This window comes from Rattus norvegicus, chromosome 17, assembly GCF_021556685.1.
Source record: "Rattus norvegicus strain SHRSP/BbbUtx chromosome 17, alternate assembly SHRSP_T2T, whole genome shotgun sequence".
Lineage (NCBI taxonomy): Eukaryota > Metazoa > Chordata > Mammalia > Rodentia > Muridae > Rattus > Rattus norvegicus.
Window position 1 is genome coordinate 3,120,498 of NC_141550.1, and position 24,862 is coordinate 3,145,359.

The window sequence follows — 24,862 nt, forward strand, 5'->3', positions numbered from 1 at the left end:
ACTGCATTTCTACTGGTTGTGTGTTTATGGTTGAAGGACTGACCATGTTGCACTGATTAGCCAAAAAGAAATTCACTGCCTGAGCCTAATTCTCCAACTTGAGGAGGAATTCCAAACTTTAATAAGCAATAGGATTTGCAGATCACAATGCATCCACCAATTATAAGGAAAATAAGGAAGGGGTCTCCCTCCTTAGTGATGGAGATCAAGTGCCTGCCTGGAATCTAAAAGCTGCAAGTGTATTTTTTTATTTACATTTTCAGCTTTTTGTATTTGTGGTGGGAGAAGTCCCCTACCTTGATATAAAGGTAGATGTCACCCAAATTCCCAAGAATGATTAACCCATGCTTTGCCCCCTCCGAACTGTCACTTAACCTTATGTAAAATGTGACATGCATTTTACGGTCTGCTGTTCTCTTTGTTATTTGTCAGAGACCACATTTGATCATACATCTTTAAGCTAGACAATCTATTCCCTGGTAATATGCTTTTGGAAAAAGGGTTTCTGTCTCGGTACTTCCTAGGATGTATTTTGGCCCTGGAATTGGACTGATTTGATTGACAGTTGCCTGGAAAACTTTTGCCTTATTTTAATATGTTTTAGGTATGCTGGCAATGATTTGCCTGGTGTTAGGTGCCCTGAATTCTGACCCAGGTTGAAAAAGACAATTTTCATGAGGTTTTCATTCTCATCTCTTCCCAAGATTTCCTTTCCATTCTTCAGGGACCCATCAAGGAACTCATGACCCCCCACATGCCCTAGAACACATAGGATGAGAAACATGATCAAGAATAGACAACCTAGGATAGAATGTAGCCCCCAAACACAGAGTCTTAAACGTTCTATCAGACCATTGAGATTTCATTCCCAGTATATAAGGTAGCCCTGACTAAAAGTAGTAGAGCCTTTTAATAGTCAAAATCAAGGCTTAGTAATATAGCACGTGATGACAAAAGGAGATTCTTTTCAGGTATTAATTTAGTTAAATATCAGCCAATTTTTAAAACATGCCATAAATATTAGAAATCATTTATGATGTGGAGATCACAAGATTATAGAGGAAGAACAAGTAAAAAAAAGTTGACTTTTAACTTAGAAGTCAAATTTTACATTGTGATTAATTAGTAACTTGTAGAAACAGTGTAGTCTGCTAGGCTGTCACAAATATGTTTGATCTGTCTCCTCTGTATGAGACTGAGTCTCATTTAGAACTCCTGCTGACCTTGATTCACTAAGCACACAAAAATATAGAATAGATACTGAACGCAGTATAGATACTGAAATATCAGTATATATTTATGCCATGCAATTGAACCACTACTTCTAGCATGATAATCCTCTACAGAAGAGTGACCTGAAAAGTAATTTGTTATTGGCCAGTTTAGAATAAAGCATTATGTTCCTAACAGGATTGATTCTCCATAGCAGCCTAGACTTGTCTATCATGGGGTTGCTCTTACTCTCAAAGGGAATGGACTTAAGCTAACTGCTCTGGAACTCGATTTAGAAAATACCCTCCATGGTTTCTCATTGGAAGGGGAGGTGTACTGTGCTCTCACTGTTCATAAAACCTTTCTGTGTAGTTAACATTTAGTGTTGTCATAAAACACAACATGGCCAAGGCAAAATATAACTGAAAGAATTAAATTGGACTTCTACATCCAAAGTCTTAGAGTCCTGGAAGAAAATGAAAACCCATGGAAATGAGAAGAAAATAGAGTTCACATTTTGAAACTCAAAAAGGAAATAGGCACCACACTTTGCATGGTCATAGGCTTATAAAGGTTCTTAGTACATCTACATGATACACATGTGCTCACATCTCTATTCCTTTCCAAAGGCTTCCAGGTACTGGAAAATAAGCATTTTTAGATATGAGTGAATGAGACACATTCCTGTTTCAACAACACATTTTGGTGTTGCACGTCTTAGAGAGTGCAAACTACCTCTTACACTCCCACAATCTTCCATGACCTTCAACAAGAGTGCTAGGTTTCCGCCATACAGTGTGAAGAATAAACGGCATTATTTCACAATGAGTCAAAGCATGCTAAGGATGGAACAGACTAAAGCAAGACTAAATCCAGCAGGAAAACATGGAGTCATGAAGATCATTGTTCAGCTTCTTGAGATTATGATGAAGTCGCCTAACTACAGTGTACTTAGCTATCCTTACTCTGCCAACTCTGTCACTGAAGCACACATAGCCTCACTTGTAGGGCAACTCCTCTACATGCTTGCAGCTCTTTTCAAAGCTGCTCCTCTTGTCCCAAATACCTTGTGCATGAGATCATACTTTACCATGTTCAAAGTGGGTTAGTTGTAGAGAGCACCAACTGTAGAACCAGGCTTCATTCCTAACATTTACATGGCAGCTCACAATGATCTATAACTAGAGCTCCACAAAACATCAGATTGTTTTGAAACAGTCTGAGCTGAAGTAAATTTGCAAGTGCATTGGACATATCTCCAATAGTGCCCTCCAGTTGCAAATTCAATATTAAATGGATCAAGCTAATCTTCCCAATTTGTACAGATCATGAATTAATACAGGCTGGGAAATTACAAAATCACTCACTGTGGCCCCAACCTGGTACTTCTACATAATCTTGGTGCTAACAGTTGTTTGCTTGCCCCATTTGTCTCCATGATTTACACAAAAAAACTCGTTCTCCTACTGTGGTCTGAAGGTAGAAGCCATGCTCCACATGCAGATCCTTTTCCTCTTGCTTCAATGGATGTTGTCTACAAAGAGGGAATTTTAAAACTGAGTGGTGGTGGGGGCCGTTAATTTAAGAATTTAGCTTGCTAATGAAAAAGACAATATTTGTGGCCCCCAGGAACAACAACTGGGATCAGGGACACATGGCTGTGGTAGAGCTTTTCTCAGAAACATCTTTCTAGTTTGCAAGTACAGCTGCTCTAGCATTAATATGTGTTTGATAAGGGATTTACTGCCCAACACTAAATAATTACTTTAAAAATATCTTTAAAAAGAGTGTGTATTCAGTTCAAAGAGAACCAAAAAGGAACAGATTTTGCATTCCACATATGCTATCATTCCTACTTATTTCTGAGTTTTAGGCCTTTAGGGAAAGGACTCTTCAAGTCTAGCATCTGAGGAAGATGGTGGTTTTCAGCACAGATTACATTTTAATCATGAAGTAAGATCTCTATGATAGCATTAAATGATGTATCAATGCCACAATTCTCACACATACAAAGGACAGAGAACAGGCAGAGAATACATCATGGAAAAGTCACCTGATAGTACTGTGGTTACTGCTCTTACATGAACAACTCTGCTGACCTATCCTAATATCATAGTAAAGCAGCTTTTCTTCCTGAACAAGCTGGTTCAGAGGAAGGCAATGGATGCATCAATGCAGGACAAGAATGAATTACATTTCATTTATCCCTGACTGCTCTCTTTCTCAGGACAATGACTTCAGTTTGGAGAATTCCAGCTTTTTGAGCTATTCTTTTTAAATGCTATTTTATATGTATTGGTATCTTGACTACATGGGTCTGAGAACAGTATAAGCTGAGACCAGAAGTGGGCAGCAGGTACTTCGTAATTATAGTTAGCAACCAAGTAGTTTTGAAAATAAGACTCCTCGTCTACTGTAACAAAGACCAGTTTATCTTAAACTGCTAAGATGTGTATCTGGACACATTTTCATATAAAATGTATTTTTATACACATTACGTAAAAATATATTGCATTATTTTCACTTTGCTCTATTTTTTCTTTATCTGTCCCAATTTTTTTTCAATTTCTTCTTGTTAAGGATGAAAAATAATGCACAAATATATCAATAAAATCTGCCGGTGCAGCCCTGACTTATAGTTTCAGGGATGAATAATTTGCTTTCTATATGACACTAGTGAACTCATCCCATCCTGAGTATAATTGTTGCCCTTGGACTCCTACGAGGATCCTACACTGATACTGAATTGTCCTAGGTTTTCTAGGGGAAGAAATATCAATAATAGAAAATGTTTGGTGATAAATACCTTACCAAACACTTACTGGTTTCAGGACCTTGAGCTTCTGGAGCTGCATGGAAGACTATGGATATTGGTCTGAGCCAATCACAGTCTGCCTTGTTTCTCTAGGACTAGCACCATACCCCATTGATCACTTTCACCTTGGATGACTGTAAAATCCTGAAACTACTGTCTCCATTTTCCAAGCATTGTGATTACAGGCCTGTGCCACCATATCTGGTTGAGTGCCCCGGCCTGCAGTGGTTCAGAGGAGACCTGAGAGGGGGCGAAAGAATGGAGGACAGGAGGCACAAGGAAGGAGAGCAAGTCTGTGTTCTGATCAAGCTCTCAAACTTTAATGAACAAAAACAGCAGCTTATAAAGACAAGCAGGTGGGAAGGTCACCCAGGACCCAAGACTGAGAGATCACTGCCACCACCCTCCCTAAAGCCCTAAACCCTAATTTGCACGTATGGACTGATAAGAACAGATGCTGGAGACAGAAACTGTAAAAGTGGTAAGAATGGACATCTGGCTTCTATGTCCCAGAGGGTGTAAGTGGGCTTGACATTCCTGAAACATTCCTGAGAGAGAGGCTGAGTAAGGACTTGGCTCCTGGCAGTTGCCTTGCCTTTCACTTCATTTACTGAGTCATTTGAATCACAGCATGAACAAGATGAGCAGGTCCACATATCTATTCAGTAATGGCATAGCACTCTGAGTCTGGGTTTCACCATCTGTATAATAAGGACAGAACTCTGCCCTAGGTCTTTGGTGACTCATAACAAACATTATAATAAAGCAAAAACAAATTTTCTCCTAATTTGAAAGACATTGGAGTTGAAGGTTGAAGGGCTGCATTTCAGGGTAGACATCTATTGCTAGACTTAAGACCACAGTCTGTGTCTTAGCTACCCTAACCAGATAGACTCAAAAGAACTGACCCATCTAGCTGTGACAAGTTCACCTATAATGCTGGTATTTTGGAGGCAGGGTGGGCAGAATTCTCTGATGTTCTAGAACAGGCAAGAGTTCCAGGGCAGCCAGAGACTACTGGTAAGAATACACTTTCAAATAAAACAACAAAAATGAACAAAAGGAACAAAACAAAATTATTGAGAATTGAAAATAAATTAATGTGTTTGCTCATTGTGACTCATTTGGAATAGCAATTTTCTCCCTTTCCTAATTCTTTTTTTTTTAAAGAATTTTTTTTAAATTTATTTTATACATATGAGTACACTGTCGCTGTTTTCAGACACACCAGAAGAGGGCATCAGATCTCATTACAGATGGTTGTGAGCCACCATGTGGTTGCCGGGAATTGAACTCAGGACCTCTGGAAGAGCAGTCTGTGCTCTTAAACGCTGAGCCATCTCTCCAGCCCCCTTTCCTAATTCTTTAACTGAATTTTAGTTGCTTTTCCCCCTGAAATGTATTCAGTTAAGGAATAAACTTTTGTTATGCACAGAAGTCCTTACCTGGAGGAATCAGTCATATTTGAGAATGACATTCCAAGGGAAATTCTAAGGATATGGGGTCCAGTGTTCTATTAGGCCATAAGCAAAAGGAGAAATATTAATGTAGTTTTGGACTACCTAATTCCTACCATGCAGGCAATTTACTGGGACCATTGGGTGGCCACTAAATGCCTTTAAGTTTTAATTGGAGACTGCCACAGAGGCTATGCATTGTGCTAACACAGATAGATCTGTGTAGTTGTTGTGAAAAAAAAAGAGGAGTGGAAGAACTGGATAGGACTGACCCACCACATCTGAGTCGATACAGAGATTACAATGGAAAGCCTCTGGTGTTCAGGTCCACCCTAAGCATTGGGATCGAGGGCCTTTTCTTCCTCTTTAATATACAATGCCTACCCCCTAATAGTTGATCAATACTCCATGATTCTTTCTTTCATTTTTTTAAAGATGTATTTACTTTATAAATATGAGTACAGCGTCACTATCTTCAGACACACCAGAAGAAGTCATCTGATCCATTTACAAATCGTTGTGAGCCACTGTGCCACTGCTGGGTATTAAACTCAGGACCTCTGAAAGAGCAGTCAGTGCTCTTAACTGATGAGCCCTCTCTCCAGCTCCCATTGTTCTTTCTAAATACCTGACTTCCATAGTTTGAGAGTGATTTCTGTTTGAGTTCCATGGTACCCTGAAGACAGACTTGATGTCACCCAGAGTTACCAACAGAGTTCCAAAATGAATGTTTTTTAGTCATCAAGGAACTCAAATAGGATCCCATTCAGCATGTCAATCTTTAGGTATGCATGTTCCTGTTCTCTCCTTACACGAAGCACAACTCACATCACACGTACACCTGACATGCATTGTTGTGGGCTCCAACTGCTGCCAAATGAGTCCAGAAAACACTCAAATTCTATTAGGGAATGTCAATAAAATAAGGTATGCTCTTTCTTTTCAGATTTCATTCTTGAGACAGAATCTGGCTATAAAGTATGTCACTACAAAGTACAGCAATGTGCCTCAAATTCAGAGAGACTGGCCTACCACCCTCCCCATATCCTGGGATTACACGAATGCAGCCCAAAGGCCAACTGAGATGTTTTTTCAAGACTTAGCTTTGAATCAAAGAATGAATGGCAAGGTAAAACTTACAGATTAAGCCTCGTGGGTTTGATGTTTAGTAATACCTACTGAAACATTGCAATAATAATTTAAACAGGAAAATCATTTCATATTTTCTCAAAAATGGGGCATATTCTTTGCACTGTTCATTTCCTCTGCATAAAAAAATGTTTCAACTGTGTTTTTGCACATACACCTGTGCCATGGGTATAGGTAGCAGTGAGAAAAAAGCACCTTACAGGTGTCTATTGTCTACTTCCACTATGTGCATTCTACAGATAAGATCCAAGTATGCTTTTAGCTTCAAGTGACATCATTGTTCCTTATTTTGTTTAACGTTTTATATACTGCCAGTGTGTGACGTACCAATGCCAGACTCTAACTATAGAAATGAGAAAAGAATTCATAGATAACATGCGTCTATTGGAAATTCTAATTATGTCATGAGGTTTAGAAGCAACAAGCCATACCCACTGCGACAGTTGTCTGGAACTCATTGTGGTTCTGAGAAAATTGTTCTGAATAAGTGTTTCTCTCTAAGAATGCAATAACACATTAAAAGAGATAGTACTTCAAAATTTTTCTTGCAAATAAGATTCATTATCAACTTATAGTTTTCTTCAATACTTATAGTTACTATGGTTATGGTTACTTATAGTTGTACTATGGTTACAATCTAAAATGAAGACAGCATTAGCACTCAGCAGGCATGTTCTCTTCTTCCTCCAGGAATCAAGGTGGATATATTTCACAATACACTATTCAACTTGAAGGAGGGTGAACTATCACATTCACAGGAGAACTGTTCTAAGAAGATTCCAGCTAAAAAGAGATTTAGGATACAAAATATGGCATTTGTTTCTGTGACTTCACGATGGTATCAGGACAACTGCAGCTACACCTAGAGAATCCTGACACTGGGAGAAAAGAAGGAAATGGATGAAAATGATTTTGGAGCACTATCATTACCTAGAAACATCTTCTGCAGTGGGAAGGTGAAAAACACACAGCTGTAGTAGGTAAACTTCTGTCCATGAACAGAACAGATAGCCTAAAACTTCTCTCAAACTAAATATTCTTTTTGCTCTGATCACCATGTCAGTGAAGAAATAAGAAAGTAATTATAGACTTTCCAGAATTCAATGAAAATGAAGCCACAACAGACACACACCAACACACACACACACACCAAACCGAATCCAAGAACACATGTAAACATCAAGCACAGTCCTATTGAATGAAGGACCTCAACATAATATCAGACACAAGTGCTCAAGACGCAATTTCCTGACAAGAATGGCAATGGTTCAGGCACCAACATCAGCAATTGAAAAGTGGGACTTCATGAAACTACAAAATATCTTTAAGGTAAAGGTCACTGTCAGTAGGACAAAACAGCAGCCTACAGATTGAAAGAGAATATTCACTAACGCTTTATCTTACATAGGGTTAGTATTAAAAATTTCTGAAGAACTCAAGAGGTTAGACAGAAACTTCTCAAATATCCCAATTAAAGTATAGGTACAGTACTAAACAGAGAATGGTCAACAGAGAAATTTTGAATAAGCAAGGAATACTTAAGGAAATGTTCAGATGCTGACAAACAAGACCTCCGAATTTGGAATCATGCCAAAGATGCTTCTCTACTTGAAATCCCTTGCTCCAAATGCTTTGTGCAGATGAGGCTCCCATACTGAAGTTATTCATGTGAAACCCATAAGAACACTTAGTGGCTAGGACCACAAGAACCTCAAAGGTGGCGGCTAATTTACACCCTGCACACAGGAGGGCCACTTCACCACCTCCCCATTCTCAGTCCTCTGATAATTCAGGTTAGGGACAGTGGTCACATGCTCACTACAATGAGACTTAGTAGCTCAGGCATGCACTCCTGGAAAGCACTCAGCAGAAGAGGTCAAAACACACTATACCAACCTTAGAAGCATCCTCAGCAAGAGAGCTGAACTTGCTGTAGGAACAAGGCACCTGTAAGATCCCTCCTCTTCTGATTGCAGGGTCTTCCTAGAGGCCCTGATTGGCCAGTGGATCTTGAGTGCCATAAGCACCTCTCTTAGGGTTGGATTGTGCTGAAGAGACACATCAGCTTAAGGTTTCCTGGGCCAGCATTCCAGTCCAGGAGCTGACCCTTTTAAGATCCCCAAGATTTGTGTTTCAGTATCAAATATGCCTGTCCTCCGTTATCCTACCTTTCTATCTTCCAGCAGGAATTTCTTCCCCCTCCTCCTCCCACTCATTCTTCTTGTCCTCATTCTCCTCTTCCATATACACTGCTCCTGTTTTCCTTCTCACGCTCTTCCTCCTCCACTTCCTGTTCAGTTTCTTCTGCTCTGCCTCTTCCTCCTCCTTCCTCATCTTGTTCTTCTTCTTGTCTTGTTCCTCTTCTTGTTCTTTTCACTCTTCCTCTTCCTTTCCTTTTCTACCACCCCTTTGTCCTCTCCCTCCTCCTCCACTCAAACTATACCTCCTTGAATCAAGATGGATAGCTTCTAAAGCCCATTATTTACTATATAACTCCTTGAAAGATGGGGTCTTCCCAATTAAAAGAACTTTTTGGACAGAAAATAGGATGCTTATTTCTGTAACTTCACACGGTAGCTAATATTCATCTGCTATATAATGTAAGGGTCTGAATATCACTGAAGAGCCCAGACTTAGATAGTATGCAAAAACAAAGAAGGCTTATTGTGCAGAGATGGTCTTCATACAGAGGTCACCCATTCTTTAGAATACCAACCCCAGGAAAAGCACAAAATCATTTTATAGGGAACCAGGGAAAATCTCTAGCATAATAAAATATTTCTTTGGTGGATGCTATGAGGTCACACATTGTCAGTGTTTTGCATCCCTGTGTTATGAACTTTAAACCATGTAATGAAATAGGGCTGCCCAGTGCAAATGGCCCATTCGGAGAAAAGGTATTTCCCATATTTGTACTTATACCTGGACTGGTCTCTGGAGTGAGGGGTGTTTATGAATTTGTTCTAGATTTAATTTTATTTTCCTAGAGCTGGTGTCTCATGACTTTCTCTATGTTAATTGTGGTCTATCCTGAAGCTGGTGCTTTATGGCTGCTTTTTCAAACACGCCTGGTGTTCCAAATGGATGAAAGGGTTGCTTCAGTGGAGATAAAAGGGGTTTATCTTTCCCTTTCAAAATAATTCTGCACAAATGGGGTTTATCTTGTTCTTTCAATATGAGAATCCAGACAACTCTGGGAAAAAAGTAGGATATGGATGGCAATCTCAGTGGAGCACTATTAGAAGCCAGCACATCGTCCTCAGAGGGAGGTGAAAACACATATCTGTATTAGCAGAGGTTTTCCAGATGAACAGAACCCAAAGCATGGCTCTCTCTATGTATGGATGAAGTGGATATAGAGAAATGTCTCATGGAATGTTGTCCACGAGTAAAACAATGACTGTGTAACAATGGCAAGTTGAAGAATACAGTCGTGTCTCTATGTCTCAGCTGGTCTTCAGCATATTCCAGAATTCCTAACACGGAACCTTGAATGCTAGAAAAATAGTGATCTCTCTTGCCAGAGTATGGCAGGAAGAAAAGAAAGAGTTCCCATCTTCATCATCCTTACATGTGTAAGCTTCCACCAGAAAATATGGTCTAGATAAAGATTTTTCTTGTGAACTCAAAAGCTCCAGAAAAACAGAGGGGTTTTGCCATGTTATATATTCCAAATAAGAAAAAGACCTCACATTAACCACCTGATTCAGATTAGGTAGTTGACTGCACTAATTTGATGTGAAAGGCATTTTACCTCATCCTGAGTGCTGTGTGTCTGAAGGCTGTGACATTCTAAAGAAGACTCCGTTTCTTTTTTTCCTTTTCTGTCAAAGCATATTTTCTTTATTTGCACTTCAAACGTTATCCCCTTTCCCAGTTTCCACTCCAGAAACCCACTATCACATAGCCCCTCCCTGGCTTCTCTGAGGGTGCTCCCACAAACCCACCCACTCTTGCTTGTCTTCCTGGCATTCCACTACACTGAAGCATTGCAGCTTGACAGGACCAAGGGTCTCTCCTCCCACTGATTTCCAATAGGGCCATCCTCTGCTACAGATGTAGCTGCAGTCATGGGTGGCTCCACGTGTGCTCTTTTGTTGGGCGTTTAGTGCCTGGAAGCTCTGTGGGATCAGCTCTGTGGGATTCTTCCTATGGGGTTGCAAACCTCTTTAGGTCCTCCAATCCTGTTTCTAACTCCTCCATTGGGGACCCCGTACTCAGCCCAATGGTTTGCTTTAAAAATCCACCTCTGTATTTGCCAGCTCTAGCTGAGCCTTTCACGAGACAGCTTTATCAGGCTCCAGTCAGCAAGCATTTCTTGGCATCTGCAATAGTATCTGTTTGGTGACTGTATGTGGGGTGAACACCCTGTGGAGTATTCTCTTGATGTCTTCCCTTCAGTCTCTACTCCATACTTTGTCTCCTTATTTCCTTCTGTGGGTATTTTGTTTTCCTTTCTACGGACTGAAGCATCCACACTTTGGTCTTCCTTCTTCATGGGTTTCATAGGATGTGTTAATTTTATTGTGGGTATTCTGAGCTCTTGGGCTAATACCCATTTATCAGTTTGTGGATATCATGTGTGTCTGTTTGTGACCGAGTTGCCTCAGTAACTATGATATTTTATACTTCCAACCATTTGCCTAAGAATTTTATGCAGTCATTGTATTTAATGGCCAAGTAGTACTCCATTGTGTAAACTTACCACATTTTCTGTATCCATTCCTGTGTTCGAGGCCATCTGAGTTCTTTTAAATAAGGCTTCGATAAACATAGAGCAGCATGTGTCCTTGGGAAATGACACCCTTGACAGTAGTCACAAAAATATAAAATACGTTGTTGTGACATTAACCAAGCAAGTGAAATGTCTGCATGACAAGAACTTCAAGCCTCTTAAGAAAAATTGAAGATCTCAGAAGATGGAAAGATCTCCCATGCTCAGGGATTGGCAAGATTAATATTGCAAAAATGGACAATTGGCCAAAAGAAATCTACAGATTCAATGAAATCTCCACCAAATTTCCAACACAATTATTCAAAGACTTAGAGCAATTTGCAAATTCATTTGGAATAACAAAAAAACCAGAATAGCATACAAAATACTCAACAATACAAGAACTTCTGGGGAAATCATCATCCCCAAGCAGTACTACAGAGCAATGAGGATAAAAACTGTATGGTATTGGTACAGATACAGGCAGATCAGTGGAACAGCATTGAAGACCCAGAAATGAACCCACACTCATGTGGTCAACTGATGTTTGACAAAGGAACTAAAACCATCATGTGGAAAAAAGATAACATTTCAACCAATGGTGCTGGTTCAACTGAAGGTTAACATGTAGAAGAATGCAAATTGACCCATTCTTATCACCCTGGACAAAGCTTAAATTCAAGGGGATGAAAGAACTCCACATAAAACCAGATACTCAAACTAATAGAAGAAAACTTGAGGATGAGCCTCAAATACATGGGAAAAGGTGAAAAATTACTGAACAAAACACCAATGGCTTCTCTCCCGGTGTATGTGTTGCTGCAAAATTATAAAAAATGGTATGCTGTCTTTTACCCCCACTTGGTCAGCACCACAGTGCCCCTAGTTATCTGGTAGATATCTTAATATCAATCAGCAAAGCCTCTCACCCTTTTTGCTCTAGCCCCTATAACACTGCCTATGGCCTCTCTCTGAGCCTGGCAACAATCTGTCTACCAATGCAGTCCCCAAGGCAGGCTGTCACCATGCCAGAAATATACATCTCAATTCCATGGTGGCTTAGTATTCCAGCTGACACATACTCTATTAAACTTAATTCCCCACAAGAAACAACACACAATAACCTCTGATCCAATTGATAAGATCCTCTTCCCTCAAACTTTTCTGCCACTCATCCTTCCCTCTCATCCAATGACAGGCCTCGTCCTATCTTGTACCTGCCTTCACCTGCTTAATGACATCACTCACTCCTCCATGCCCTTTAAGATGACTGTGCTCTGTGCTGTCTTTCCCTGGCAGGTGAGCATCTATGACCGTGAAGGCTGAGCTGTTCAGTTTCAGCGGGTACAAGATCTACCTGGGACATGGGCAGCACTATGCCAAGACATTGGAAGGTTTTCCAGTTTTCTTAGTGGCAAAAGTGAGTCTGCATTCCTCTCCAAAAGGAATCCTAGACAGATGAACTAGACTGTCCTCTACAGATACACCTACACCTACACACACACACACACACACACACACACACACACACACACACACGAAACACAGGCTGAAGAAGTTCAAAAGAAAAGAACCCGCAGTACAGTCACGTTCCAGGGAGTCATTCCTGTGTGTCTTGTGCTGATATGATGGTAAGAAGAATCAGAAAATGGGAGTCAGGAAAGCTCATTGAGAGCAGGCTATAAGGACTGACAAAAAAAGCAAAAAATGTTAAGCGGGTATCAAAGATAGCAATGGTGGCTGCCAAGGCCCCCACAAAGGCAGCCAATAAACAAAAGATTGTGAATCCTGTGAAGGTCTCTGCTCTGAGATTTGGTGGGAAAAGCTTATTTGGTAAATGAGAGTTTAAAATAAAATCTGTCTTTAACTCTAAACAGAACAAAACAAACAAAAAAAGATAAATGTGGATTGGAAAACTTTTATCACAATTTTTAAATTGTAGGGTTTCTCTCCAGTATGTATTTTTCTATGTATTTGGAGACTATTATGTTGGGAAAAGGCTTTGTCACATTGGTTACATTTGGAGGGTATCTCTCCTGTGTATGTTCTTTAATGTATTTGGAGGTTAGTGTGTTGTGAAAGGCTTTATCACACTGCTTACTTTTGTAGGGTTTCTTTTGGTATGAACTCTATGTGTCTAGAGACTATTTTGTTGTGAAAAGGGTTTAACACATTCACTACATTTGACGGGTTTGCTCCTGTATGAATTCTTCTATGTACCTGGAGTCTACTGGGTTGTGAAAAAGCGTTATCACATTCATTACATATGTCGGGTTTCTCTCCAGTATGAACCCTATTATGAATCTGGAGTCTACTGTGTCGTGAATAGGCTTTATCACATTCCTTACATTTGTAGGGTTTCTCTCCAGTATGAATCCTTTCATGTATCAGGAGTGTATTGTGTTGCGAAAAGGCTTCACCACAGTCACTACATTTGTAGGGTTTGTCTTCAGTATGAATTCTTTTATGCCTCTGAATGTTACCGGGGTCTGAAAAGACTTCATCACATTCATTATATTTGTAGGGTTTCTCCCCAGTATGAACTCTTTTATGCCTGTAGAGGATACTGGGTCGTGAAAAGGCTTTATCACATTCATTATATTTGTAGGGATTCTCTCCAGTACGAATCCTTTTATGCATCTGGAGACTACTCTGTGCTGAAAAGGCTTTAACACATTCATTACATTTCTATGGTTTCTCTCTAGTATTGATTCTATTATGGTTCTGTAGGCTAGTGTGGTCTGAAAAGGCTTTATTACATTCATGACATTTTAGGGTTTCTCTCCAGTATGAACTCTATTATGTCTCTTGAGTCTACTGGGTCATGAAAAGGCTTTATCACATTCCTTACATTTGTAGGGTTTATCTCCAGTATGAATCATTTTATGCTCCAGGAGTCCACTGGGTCATAAAAAGGCTTTATCACATTCATTACATTTGTATGGTTTCTCTCTAGTATGAATTCTATTATGTTACCATAGGCTAGTGTGGTATAAAAAGGTTGTATCACATTCATGACATTTGTAGGGTTTCTCTCCAGTGTGAACTCTTTTATGTATCTGGAGGCTACTGTGTTCTGAAAAAGCTTTATCACATTCATTACATTTGTAGGGTTTCTCTCCAGTGTGAACTCTTTTATGTGTCTGGAGCCTACTGTGTTCTGAAAAGGCTTTATCACATTCATTACATTTGTAGGGTTTCTCTCCAGTGTGAACTCTTTTATGCTTCTGGAGGCTACTGTGTACTGAAAAGGCTTTATCACATTCATTACATTTGTAGGGTTTCTCTCCAGTGTGAACTCTTTTATGCGTCTGGAGGTTACTGGGTCGTGAAAAGGCTTTATCACATTCATTACATTTGTAGGGTTTCTCTCCAGTGTGAACTCATTTATGCGTCTGGTGGTTACTGGGTCGTGAAAAGGCTTTATCACATTCATTACATTTGTAGGGTTTCTTTCCAGTGTGAACTCTTTTTTTTTTTTTTATTAACTTGAGTATTTCTTATATACATTTCGAGTGTTATTCCCTTTCCCGGTTTCCGGGCAAGCATCCCCCTCCCCCCTCCCCTTCCTTATGGGTGTTCCCCTCCCAACCCTCCCCCCATTGCCGCCCTCCCCCCATAGACTAGTTCACTGGGGGTTCAGTCTTAGCAGGACCCAGGGCTTCCCCTTCCACTGGTGCTCTTACTAGGATATTCATTGCTACCTATGGGGTCAGAGTCCAGGGTCAGTCCATGTATAGTCTTTAGGTAGTGGCTTAGTCCCTGGAAGCTCTGGTTGCTTGGCATTGTTGTACTTTTGGGGTCTCGAGCCCCTTCAAGCTCTTCCAGTTCTTTCTCTGATTCCTTCAATAGGGGACCTATTCTCAGTTCAGTGGTTTGCTGCTGGCATTCGCCTCTGTATTTGCTGTATTCTGGCTGTGTCTCTCAGGAGCGATCTACATCCGGCTCCTGTTGGTCTGCACTTCTTTGCTTCATCCATCTTGTCTAATTGGGTGGCTGTATATGTATGGGCCACATGTGGGGCAGGCTCTGAATGGGTGTTCCTTAAGTCTCTGTTTTAATCTTTGCCTCTCCCTTCCCTGCCAAGGGTATTCTTTTTCCTCATTTAAAGAAGGAGTGAAGCATTCACATTTTGATCATCCGTCTTGAGTTTCGTTTGTTCTAGGGATCTAGGGTAATTCAAGCATTTGGGCTAATAGCCACTTATCAATGAGTGCATACCATGTATGTCTTTCTGTGATTGGGTTAGCTCACTCAGGATGATGTTTTCCAGTTCCAACCATTTGCCTACGAATTTCATAAACTCGTTGTTTTTGATAGCTGAGTAATATTCCATTGTGTAGATGTACCACATTTTCTGTATCCATTCCTCTGTTGAAGGGCATCTGGGTTCTTTCCAGTTTCTGGCTATTATAAATAAGGCTGCGATGAACATAGTGGAGCACGTGTCTCTTTTATATGTTGAGGCATCTTTTGGGTATATGCCCAAGAGAGGTATAGCTGGATCCTCAGGCAGTTCAATGTCCAATTTTCTGAGGAATCTCCAGACTGATTTCCAGAATGGTTTTACCAGTCTGCAATCCCACCAACAATGGAGGAGTGTTCCTCTTTCTCCACATCCTCGCCAGCATCTGCTGTCACCTGAGTTTTTGATCTTAGCCATTCTCACTGGTGTGAGGTGAAATCTCAGGGTTGTTTTGATTTGCATTTCCCTTATGACTAAAGATGTTGAACATTTCTTTAGGTGTTTCTCAGCCATTCGGCATTCCTCAGCTGTGAATTCTTTGTTTAGCTCTGAACCCCATTTTTTAATAGGGTTATTTGTTTCCCTGCGGTCTAACTTCTTGAGTTCTTTGTATATTTTGGATATAAGGCCTCTATCTGTTGTAGGATTGGTAAAGATCTTTTCCCAATCTGTTGGTTGCCGTTTTGTCCTAACCACAGTGTCCTTTGCCTTACAGAAGCTTTGCAGTTTTATGAGATCCCATTTGTCGATTCTTGATCTTAGAGCAAAAGCCATTGGTGTTTTGTTCAGGAAATTTTTTCCAGTGCCCATGTGTTCCAGATGTTTCCCTAGTTTTTCTTCTATTAGTTTGAGTGTGTCTGGTTTGATGTGGAGGTCCTTGATCCACTTGGACTTAAGCTTTGTACAGGGTGATAAGGATGGATCGATCTGCAGTCTTCTACATGTTGCCCTCCAGTTGAACCAGCACCATTTGTTGAAAATGCTATCTTTTTTCCATTGGATGGTTTTGGCTCCTTTGTCAAAAATCAAGTGACCATAGGTGTGTGGGTTCATTTCTGGGTCTTCAATTCTATTCCATTGGTCTATCTGTCTGTCTCTGTACCAATACCATGCAGTTTTTATCACTATTGCTCTGTAATACTGCTTGAGTTCAGGGATAGTGATTCCCCCTAAAGTCCTTTTATTGTTGAGGATAGCTTTAGCTATCCTGGGTTTTTTGTTTCTCCAGATGAATTTGCAAATTGTTCTGTCTAACTCTTTGAAGAATTGGATTGGTATTTTGATGGGGATTGCATTGAATCTGTAGATCGCTTTTGGTAAAATGGCCATTTTTACTATATTAATCCTGCCAATCCATGAGCATGGGAGATCTTTCCATCTTCTGAGGTCTTCTTCAATTTCTTTCCTCAGTGTCTTGAAGTTCTTATTGTACAGATCTTTTACTTGCTTGGTTAAAGTCACACCGAGGTACTTTATATTATTTGGGTCTATTATGAAGGGTGTCGTTTCCCTAATTTCTTTCTCGGCTTGTTTCTCTCTTGTATAGAGGAAGGCAACTGATTTATTTGAGTTAATTTTATACCCAGCCACTTTGCTGAAGTTGTTTATCAGCTTTAGTAGCTCTCTGGTGGAACTTTTGGGATCACTTAAATATACTATCATGTCATCTGCAAATAGTGATATTTTGACCTCTTCTTTTCCGATCTGTATCTATTTGATCTCCTTTTGTTGTCTGATTGCTCTGGCTAGAACTTCAAGAACTATATTGAATAAGTAGGGAGAGAGTGGGCAGCCTTGTCTAGTCCCTGATTTTAGTGGGATTGCTTCAAGTTTCTCTCCATTTAGTTTAATGTTAGCAACTGGTTTGCTGTATATGGCTTTTACTATGTTTAGGTATGGGCCTTGAATTCCTATTCTTTCCAGGACTTTTATCATGAAGGGGTGTTGAATTTTGTCAAATGCTTTCTCAGCATCTAATGAAATGATCATGTGGTTCTGTTCTTTCAGTTTGTTTATATAATGGATCACGTTGATGGTTTTCCGTATATTAAACCATCCCTGCATGCCTGGGATGAAGCCTACTTGATCATGGTGGATGATTGTTTTGATGTGCTCTTGAATTCGGTTTGCCAGAATTTTATTGAGTATTTTTGCGTCGATATTCATAAGGGAAATTGGTCTGAAGTTCTCTTTCTTTGTTGTGTCTTTGTGTGGTTTAGGTATAAGAGTAATTGTGGCTTCGTAGAAGGAATTCGGTAGGGCTCCATCTGTTTCAATTTTGTGGAATAGTTTGGATAATATTGGTATGAAGTCTTCTATAAAGGTTTGATAGAATTCTGCACTAAACCCGTCTGGACCTGGGCTCTTTTTGGTTGGGAGACCTTTAATGACTGCTTCTATTTCCTTAGGAGTTATGGGGTTGTTTAACTGGTTTATCTGTTCCTGATTTAACTTCGGTACCTGGTATCTGTCTAGGAAATTGTCCATTTCCTGAAGATTTTCAAATTTTGTTGAATATAGGTTTTTATAGTAAGATCTGATGATTTTTTGAATTTCCTCTGAATCTGTAGTTATGTCTCCCTTTTCATTTCTGATTTTGTTAATTTGGACGCACTCTCTGTGTCCTCTCGTTAGTCTGGCTAAGGGTTTATCTATCTTGTTGATTTTCTCAAAGAACCAACTTTTGGTTCTGTTGATTCTTTCTATGGTCCTTTTTGTTTCTACTTGGTTGATTTCAGCTCTGAGTTTGATTATTTCTTGCCTTCTACTCCTCCTGGGTGTATTTGCTTCTTTTTGTTCTAGAGCTTTTAGGTGTGCTGTCAAGCTGCTGACATATGCTGTTTCCTGTTTCTTTCTGCAGGCACTCAGCGCTATGAGTTTTCCTCTTAGCACAGCTTTCATTGTGTCCCATAAGTTTGGGTATGTTGTACCTTCATTTTCATTAAATTCTAAAAAGTTTTTAATTTCTTTCTTTATTTCTTCCTTGACCAGGTTATCATTGAGTAGAGCATTGTTCAATTTCCACGTATATGTGGGCATTCTTCCCTTATTGTTATTGAAGACCAGTTTTAGGCCGTGGTGGTCCGATAGCACGCATGGGATTATTTCTATCTTTCTGTACCTGTTGAGGCCCGTTTTTTGACCAATTATATGATCAATTTTGGAGAAAGTACCATGAGGAGCTGAGAAGAAGGTATATCCTTTTGCTTTAGGATAGAATGTTCTATAAATATCTGTTAAGTCCATTTGGCTCATGACTTCTCTTAGTCTTTCGACATCACTGTTTAATTTCTGTTTCCATGATCTGTCCATTGATGAGAGTGGGGTGTTGAAATCTCCCACTATTATTGTGTGAGGTGCAATGTGTGTTTTGAGCTTTAGTAAGGTTTCTTTTACGTATGTAGGTACCCTTGTATTTGGGGCATAGATATTTAGGATTGAGAGTTCATCTTGGTGGATTTTTCCTTTGATGAATATGAAGTGTCCTTCCTTATCTTTTCTGATGACTTTTAGTTGGAAATTGATTTTATTTGATATTAGAATGGCTACTCCAGCTTGCTTCTTCTGACCATTTGCTTGGAAAGTTGTTTTCCAGCCTTTCACTCTGAGGTAGTGTCTGTCTTTGTCTCTGAGGTGTGTTTCCTGTAGGCAGCAGAATGCAGGGTCCTCGTTGCGTATCCAGTTTGTTAATCTATGTCTTTTTATTGGGGAGTTGAGGCCATTGATATTGAGAGATGGCGTTTGGTGTTTTGACAATTATGTGACGGGAGGTGTTTCTTTTCTGGTCTAATCTATTTGGAGTTCTGTAGGCTTCTTGTATGTCTATGGGTATCTCTTTTTTTAGGTTAGGGAAGTTTTCTTCTATGAGAGATATTAAGGAATAGTGATTATTGTTTCCCTTTATATTCATATTTGGATGTGAGGTTATGTTGTGTGCTTTCATTCTCTTTGTTTTGTTGCCAAGACGATTAGTTTCTTGCTTCTTCTAGGGTATAGCTTGCCTCATGTTGGGCTTTACCATTTATTATCCTTTGTAGTGCTGGATTTGTAGAAAGATATTGTGTAAATTTGGTTTTGTCATGGAATATCTTGGTTTCTCCATCAATGTTAATTGAGAGTTTTGCTGGATACAGTAACCTGGGCTGGCATTTGTGTTCTCTTAGGGTCTGTATGACATCAGTCCAGGATCTTCTGGCCTTCATAGTTTCTGGTGAGAAGTCTGGTGTGATTCTGATAGGTCTCCCTTTATATGTTACTTGACCTTTTTCCCTTACTGCTTTTAATATTCTTTCTTTATTTTGTGCGTTTGGTGTTTTGACAATTATGTGACGGGAGGTGTTTCTTTTCTGGTCTAATCTATTTGGAGTTCTGTAGGCTTCTTGTATGTCTATGGGTATCTCTTTTTTTAGGTTAGGGAAGTTTTCTTCTATGATTTTGTTGAAGATATTTACTGGTCCTTTGAGCTGGGAGTCTTCACTCTCTTCTATACCTATTATCCTTAGGTTTGATCTTCTCATTGAGTCCTGGATTTCCTGTATGTTTTGGACCAGTAGCTTTTTCCGCTTTACATTATCTTTGACAGTTGAGTCAATGATTTCTATGGAATCTTCTGCTCCTGAGATTCTCTCTTCCATCTGTTGTATTCTGTTGGTGAAGCTTGTATCTACAGCTCCTTGTCTCTTCTTTTGGTTTTCTATATGCAGGGTTGTTACCCAAATCCCGTGGGAGAGCTAAACCTTCAGAGAGGCAGACAAGCCTGGGAAACCAGAAGAGACTGCTCCCTGCACACACATCTCGGACGCCAGAGGAAAAAGCCAAAGACCATCTGGAACCCTGGTGCACTGAAGCTCCCGGAAGGGGCGGCACAGGTCTTCCTGGTTGCTGCCGCTGCAGAGAGCCCCGGGGCAGCACCCCACGAGCGAACTTGAGCCTCGGGACCACAGGTAAGACCAAATTTTCTGCTGCAGTGTGAACTCTTTTATGCCTCTTGAGTCTACTATGTCGTGAAAAGGCTTTATCACATTCATTGCATTTGTGGGGTTTCTTTCCAGTGTGAACTCTTTTATGCGTCTGGTGGTTACTGGGTTGTGAAAAGGCTTTATCACATTCATGACATTTGTAGTGTTTCTTTTCAGTTTCTTTCATGCTTTTTAAGTTTACTGTGATTTGCAAAAGCTTTACCACACTGACTACATTCATAAGGTTTCTGTCTAGCTTGTGTTCTTTTATGTATCTGGAGAACTGTGTAAGGAGCAAAGGCTTCAACACACTGAATAACTTCAGAGGGCTTCTTTTCTGAATGAATCTTTTCATTCCTTTGAGGATGACTGTGAGCATGAAAAGCAAAGGGTTTTCCACAGTGAGTACATTCGGAGGGAATCTCTGCACTCTGACTTCTTTCATGCCTGACAAGATAATATGCACATGTGAAAGGTTTACCACACTGATGAACACTTTCATCTGGATGATTTAATGTTACTGTTTCTCTAAATATAAAGAGGCATCTGGCCTTAATTTTTTTCACTTCGTTTACATCCAAGCTTTCCCTTGACTATGGGCTGTTTTGCATCTTCCAAGATCCCAGAGATGGCAGAGCATTTATTACATAGCTTAGTTTTACATATCCTTTTTCTATAAAAGGTTTTTCCCAAATTTGAAGAAAAGCAAAAGAGCTCAGAGCTTTAACACACTAAGTGTATTCTAATATTTACTGTAGTGTTGTTCATACTATCCAGGGAAGTAATCCAGGAGAAACAGAAGCATTTCGGCATTCCTAGTACTCAAGAGAATTTATTACAAATTGCGGTTCCATATGTATTGCCAATGAAGTTGGAAAAATCATAAATTGTAAAACATTTATCATGTAGAAACAGTCTAGTATAACAGCCACCCACTATATGTCTTCTCATTGCTATGGGAGAGAGAGTGTCAGAAAAAGATTGAGATACATAGATAGAAAGATAGGTAGAAAGATAAATAGATGGAAGGATGGAAAGATGGATGGATATGATAGATAGAGATAGATAGATACATAGATGGATAGATAGATAGACAGAGAGAGAGGTACATTGTTTCCTTCAAAATCTCTTTTATATACATGGTTTGTGGTCATTATGATATATGACATATCTATGAAAGGAAGATGAACACATTGCATTCACATAATTTATCACTTTGTTCTTCATAGACAAGTGATATAGGGATGGAGGTTAATGCACAACATCCTTTTTACAACAAATAATCTGCCAATTTCACTAAATCTAACAATATCACTATTAATATCTGAATAAGCTTATTAGAAGCTTTTCCACATGTATTTGTCAACCATTCAACATGTGGAGCTTTTACAAAATTAGCAGAAATGTATTGCCAGTTGTACAGTGTAGTTGTAATAGGGTTGTCTTTCAAATGGTGATATACACTAAGGCATTGTTTCCAAGTCCACTTTCTTAAAAAATTGCATTGCAAAAACAAATCAGATAAAAGCACATGGAATACCATGGTTTTGTTATCATGTATCGATCACCAATATATTTAAAGCAGTTCTTATTTACACTGTTGCTTTACTTTCAAACTTTCAGCACACATTAAAATTTCTTCAGAGGCATATTTGTATGAGCTTGCATATAAGAAGTACCTTCTCTGTCTTCTAGAACTTTGACAATGTTCCTCAATATTTTGGTCTTCCCAATTAAAGCCTGAAATAGAGTAAGAGAAAAACGATGAATGGAAATTATGGTAAATGTAAGTTACAATGTTCAGTGAATCTTAAAGTCATGCATGCTTTACTCACCAAATTCTCTACCCATCTCAATTGAAATTACAGAAGTGCTTCAAAAGATAGAAGGGTTTTCTCCAATTTTAAAACAGGAAAGGGAATTTATACTCTTACCCATAGCATTGAGGTTCCTGTATGTCTCCAGCATGACATCTTTGTAGAGCTTCTTCTGGAAGGGATCCAGCAAAGCCCACTCTTCCTGAGTGAAGTTCACATGTACATCCTTATAAGTCACTGTCTTCTCGAGTATCCCATACATGGGTACAAAAGAAAGCACATATACAGCCATATACAAGGCTGGGAGTAATTTTTAAGAGTGAAACATAATGTATGTAACAAAGAAAGATTAGTGGCAGTATACCATTGGGGCAATTCTCCATTTGGCACTATACAAGGAACATCACGCAAACAGGATGTGGAGAAAAAGGTTGGCAAGACGGTGGAATTGCTATGAACTGGCATAAGTACTGGCCAGGATCTGGCAATAGCCCACAGTGTGAGTGAATCAAGCTGGATTACCATTCCCTTTAGTAATAGTAGGGCTCGAAGTCTCATCTTCAGGAATAGCAGGAGGCAGTTTGCGAGTCAAACGTTCAGGCACCCAGATTGGATTGTCTTGATTCTGTGGAAAAACACAAACAGCTCCCCTAGATCTCGAAATTACAGGATCTGGGATACACCATTTATCAGTTAAGACATCCTTCCACTTTACTTCTGCATTAGTCATAAGTTTAGTAGCAGCATGGCGATCCACAGCAGAGCGGCCATGCGCATCCAAAATTAAGAAATTTAGAGTAAAAAGAGCTAAAGACAACTGTTCTCTTGGTGTTCTGCCATAGGCAACTTCCCCTTTTTGTTTTTGTAAGAGCTCTTTTAAAGTACGATGCACTCTTTCCACAATTCCTTGACCTTGGGGATTGTATGGTAATCCTGTAGTATGTTTGACCTGCATAGTTTGGCAAAATGCCTGAAAGGACTTTGTAGTGTAGGCAGGCCCGTTGTCTGTCTTGAGACTATCAGGCTTTCCCCAGGCTGCCCACGCCTATGTATCCCTTCCTGTGTTCGAGGCCATCTGAGTTCTTTTAAATAAGGCTTTGATAAACATAGAGCAGCATGTGTCCTTGGGAAATGACACCCTTGACAGTAGTCACAAAAATATAAAATACATTGTTGTGACATTAACCGAGTAAGTGAAATGTCTACATGACAAGAACTTCAAGCCTCTGAAGAAAAATTGAAGATCTCAGAAGATGGAAAGGTCTCCCATGCTCAGGTATTGGCAAGATTAATATTGCAAAAATGGCCATTTGGCCAAAAAAAATCTACAGATTCAATGAAATCTCCACCAAATTTCCAACACAATCATTCAAAGACTTAGAGCAATTTGGAAATTCATTTGGAATAACAAAAAAAAACCAGAATAGCATACAAAATACTCAACAATAAAAGAACTTCTGGGGAAATCATCATCCCCAAGCAGTACTACAGAGCAATGAGGAATTAAAACTGTATGGTATTGGTACAGAGACAGGCAGATCAGTGGAACAGAATTGAAGACCCAGAAATGAACCCACACTCATGTGGTCAACTGATGTTTGACAAAGGAACTAAAACCATCTGGTGGAAAAAAGATAACATTTCAACCAATGGTGCTGGTTCAACTGAAGGTTAACATGTAGAAGAATGCAAATTGACCCATTCTTATCACCCTGGACAAGCTTAAATTCAAGTGGATCAAGGAACTCCACATAAAACCAAATACTCAAACTAATAGAAGAAAACTTGGGGATGAGCCTCAAATACATGGGAAAAGGGGGAAAATTTACTGAACAAAACACCAATGGCTTCTCTGCAGGTGTACGTGTTGCTGCAAAATTATAAAAAATGGAATGCTGTCTTTTACCCCCACTTGGTCAGCACCACAGTGCCCCTATTTATCTGGTAGATATCTTAATATCAATCAGCAAAGCCTCTCACCCTCTTTGCTCTAGCCCCTACAACACTGCCTATGGCCTCTCTCTGAGCCTGGCAACAATCTCTCTACCAAGGCAGGCTGTCACCATGCCAGAAATATACATCTCAATTCCATGGTGGCATAGTGTCCCAGCTGACACATACTCTATTAAACTTAATTCCCCACAAGAAACAATACACAATAACCTCTGATCCAATTGATAAGATCCTCTTCCCTCAAACTTTTCTGCCACTCATCCTTCCCTCTCATCCAATGACAGGCCTTGTCCTATCTTGTGCCTGCCTTCACCTGCTTAATGACATCACCCACTCCCCCTTGCCTTTTAAGATGACTGTGCTCTGTGCTGTCTTTCCCTGGCAGGTGAGCATCTATGACCGTGAAGGCTGAGCTGTTCAGTTTCAGCGGGTACAAGATCTACCTGGGACATGGGTAGCATTATGCCAAGACAGATGGGAAGGTTTTCCAGTTTTCTTAGTGGCAAAAGTGAGTCTGCATTCCTCTCCAAAAGGAATCCTA

General features: G+C 39.8%; 1 protein-coding gene and 2 pseudogenes across 3 annotated transcripts in view; all 3 read right to left on the reverse strand.

Moving 5' to 3' along the window:
• Positions 1-11,648: 11,648 nt before the first annotated feature.
• Positions 11,649-14,826, reverse strand: LOC147999940 (uncharacterized; annotated as a pseudogene). Its single transcript, XR_015641397.1, has one exon. The product of XR_015641397.1 is annotated as an uncharacterized LOC147999940 (transcript).
• Positions 14,827-20,117: 5,291 nt separating this feature from the next.
• Positions 20,118-22,750, reverse strand: Znf431l-ps1 (zinc finger protein 431 like, pseudogene 1; annotated as a pseudogene). Its single transcript, XR_015641396.1, has 3 exons — positions 22,486-22,750; positions 22,231-22,291; positions 20,118-20,998 (listed from the first exon to the last, which is right to left on the reverse strand). The product of XR_015641396.1 is annotated as a zinc finger protein 431 like, pseudogene 1 (transcript).
• Positions 22,751-22,860: 110 nt separating this feature from the next.
• Positions 22,861-24,862, reverse strand: part of Zfp808l3 (zinc finger protein 808 like 3) — a 37,041-nt gene continuing 35,039 nt past the window's right edge. The window contains exon 4 of the mRNA XM_087591806.1: positions 22,861-22,993. Coding sequence (XP_087447932.1) covers positions 22,957-22,993 — 37 coding nt within the window. The 3' untranslated portion in view covers positions 22,861-22,956. The remainder of the gene's footprint in view (positions 22,994-24,862) is intronic.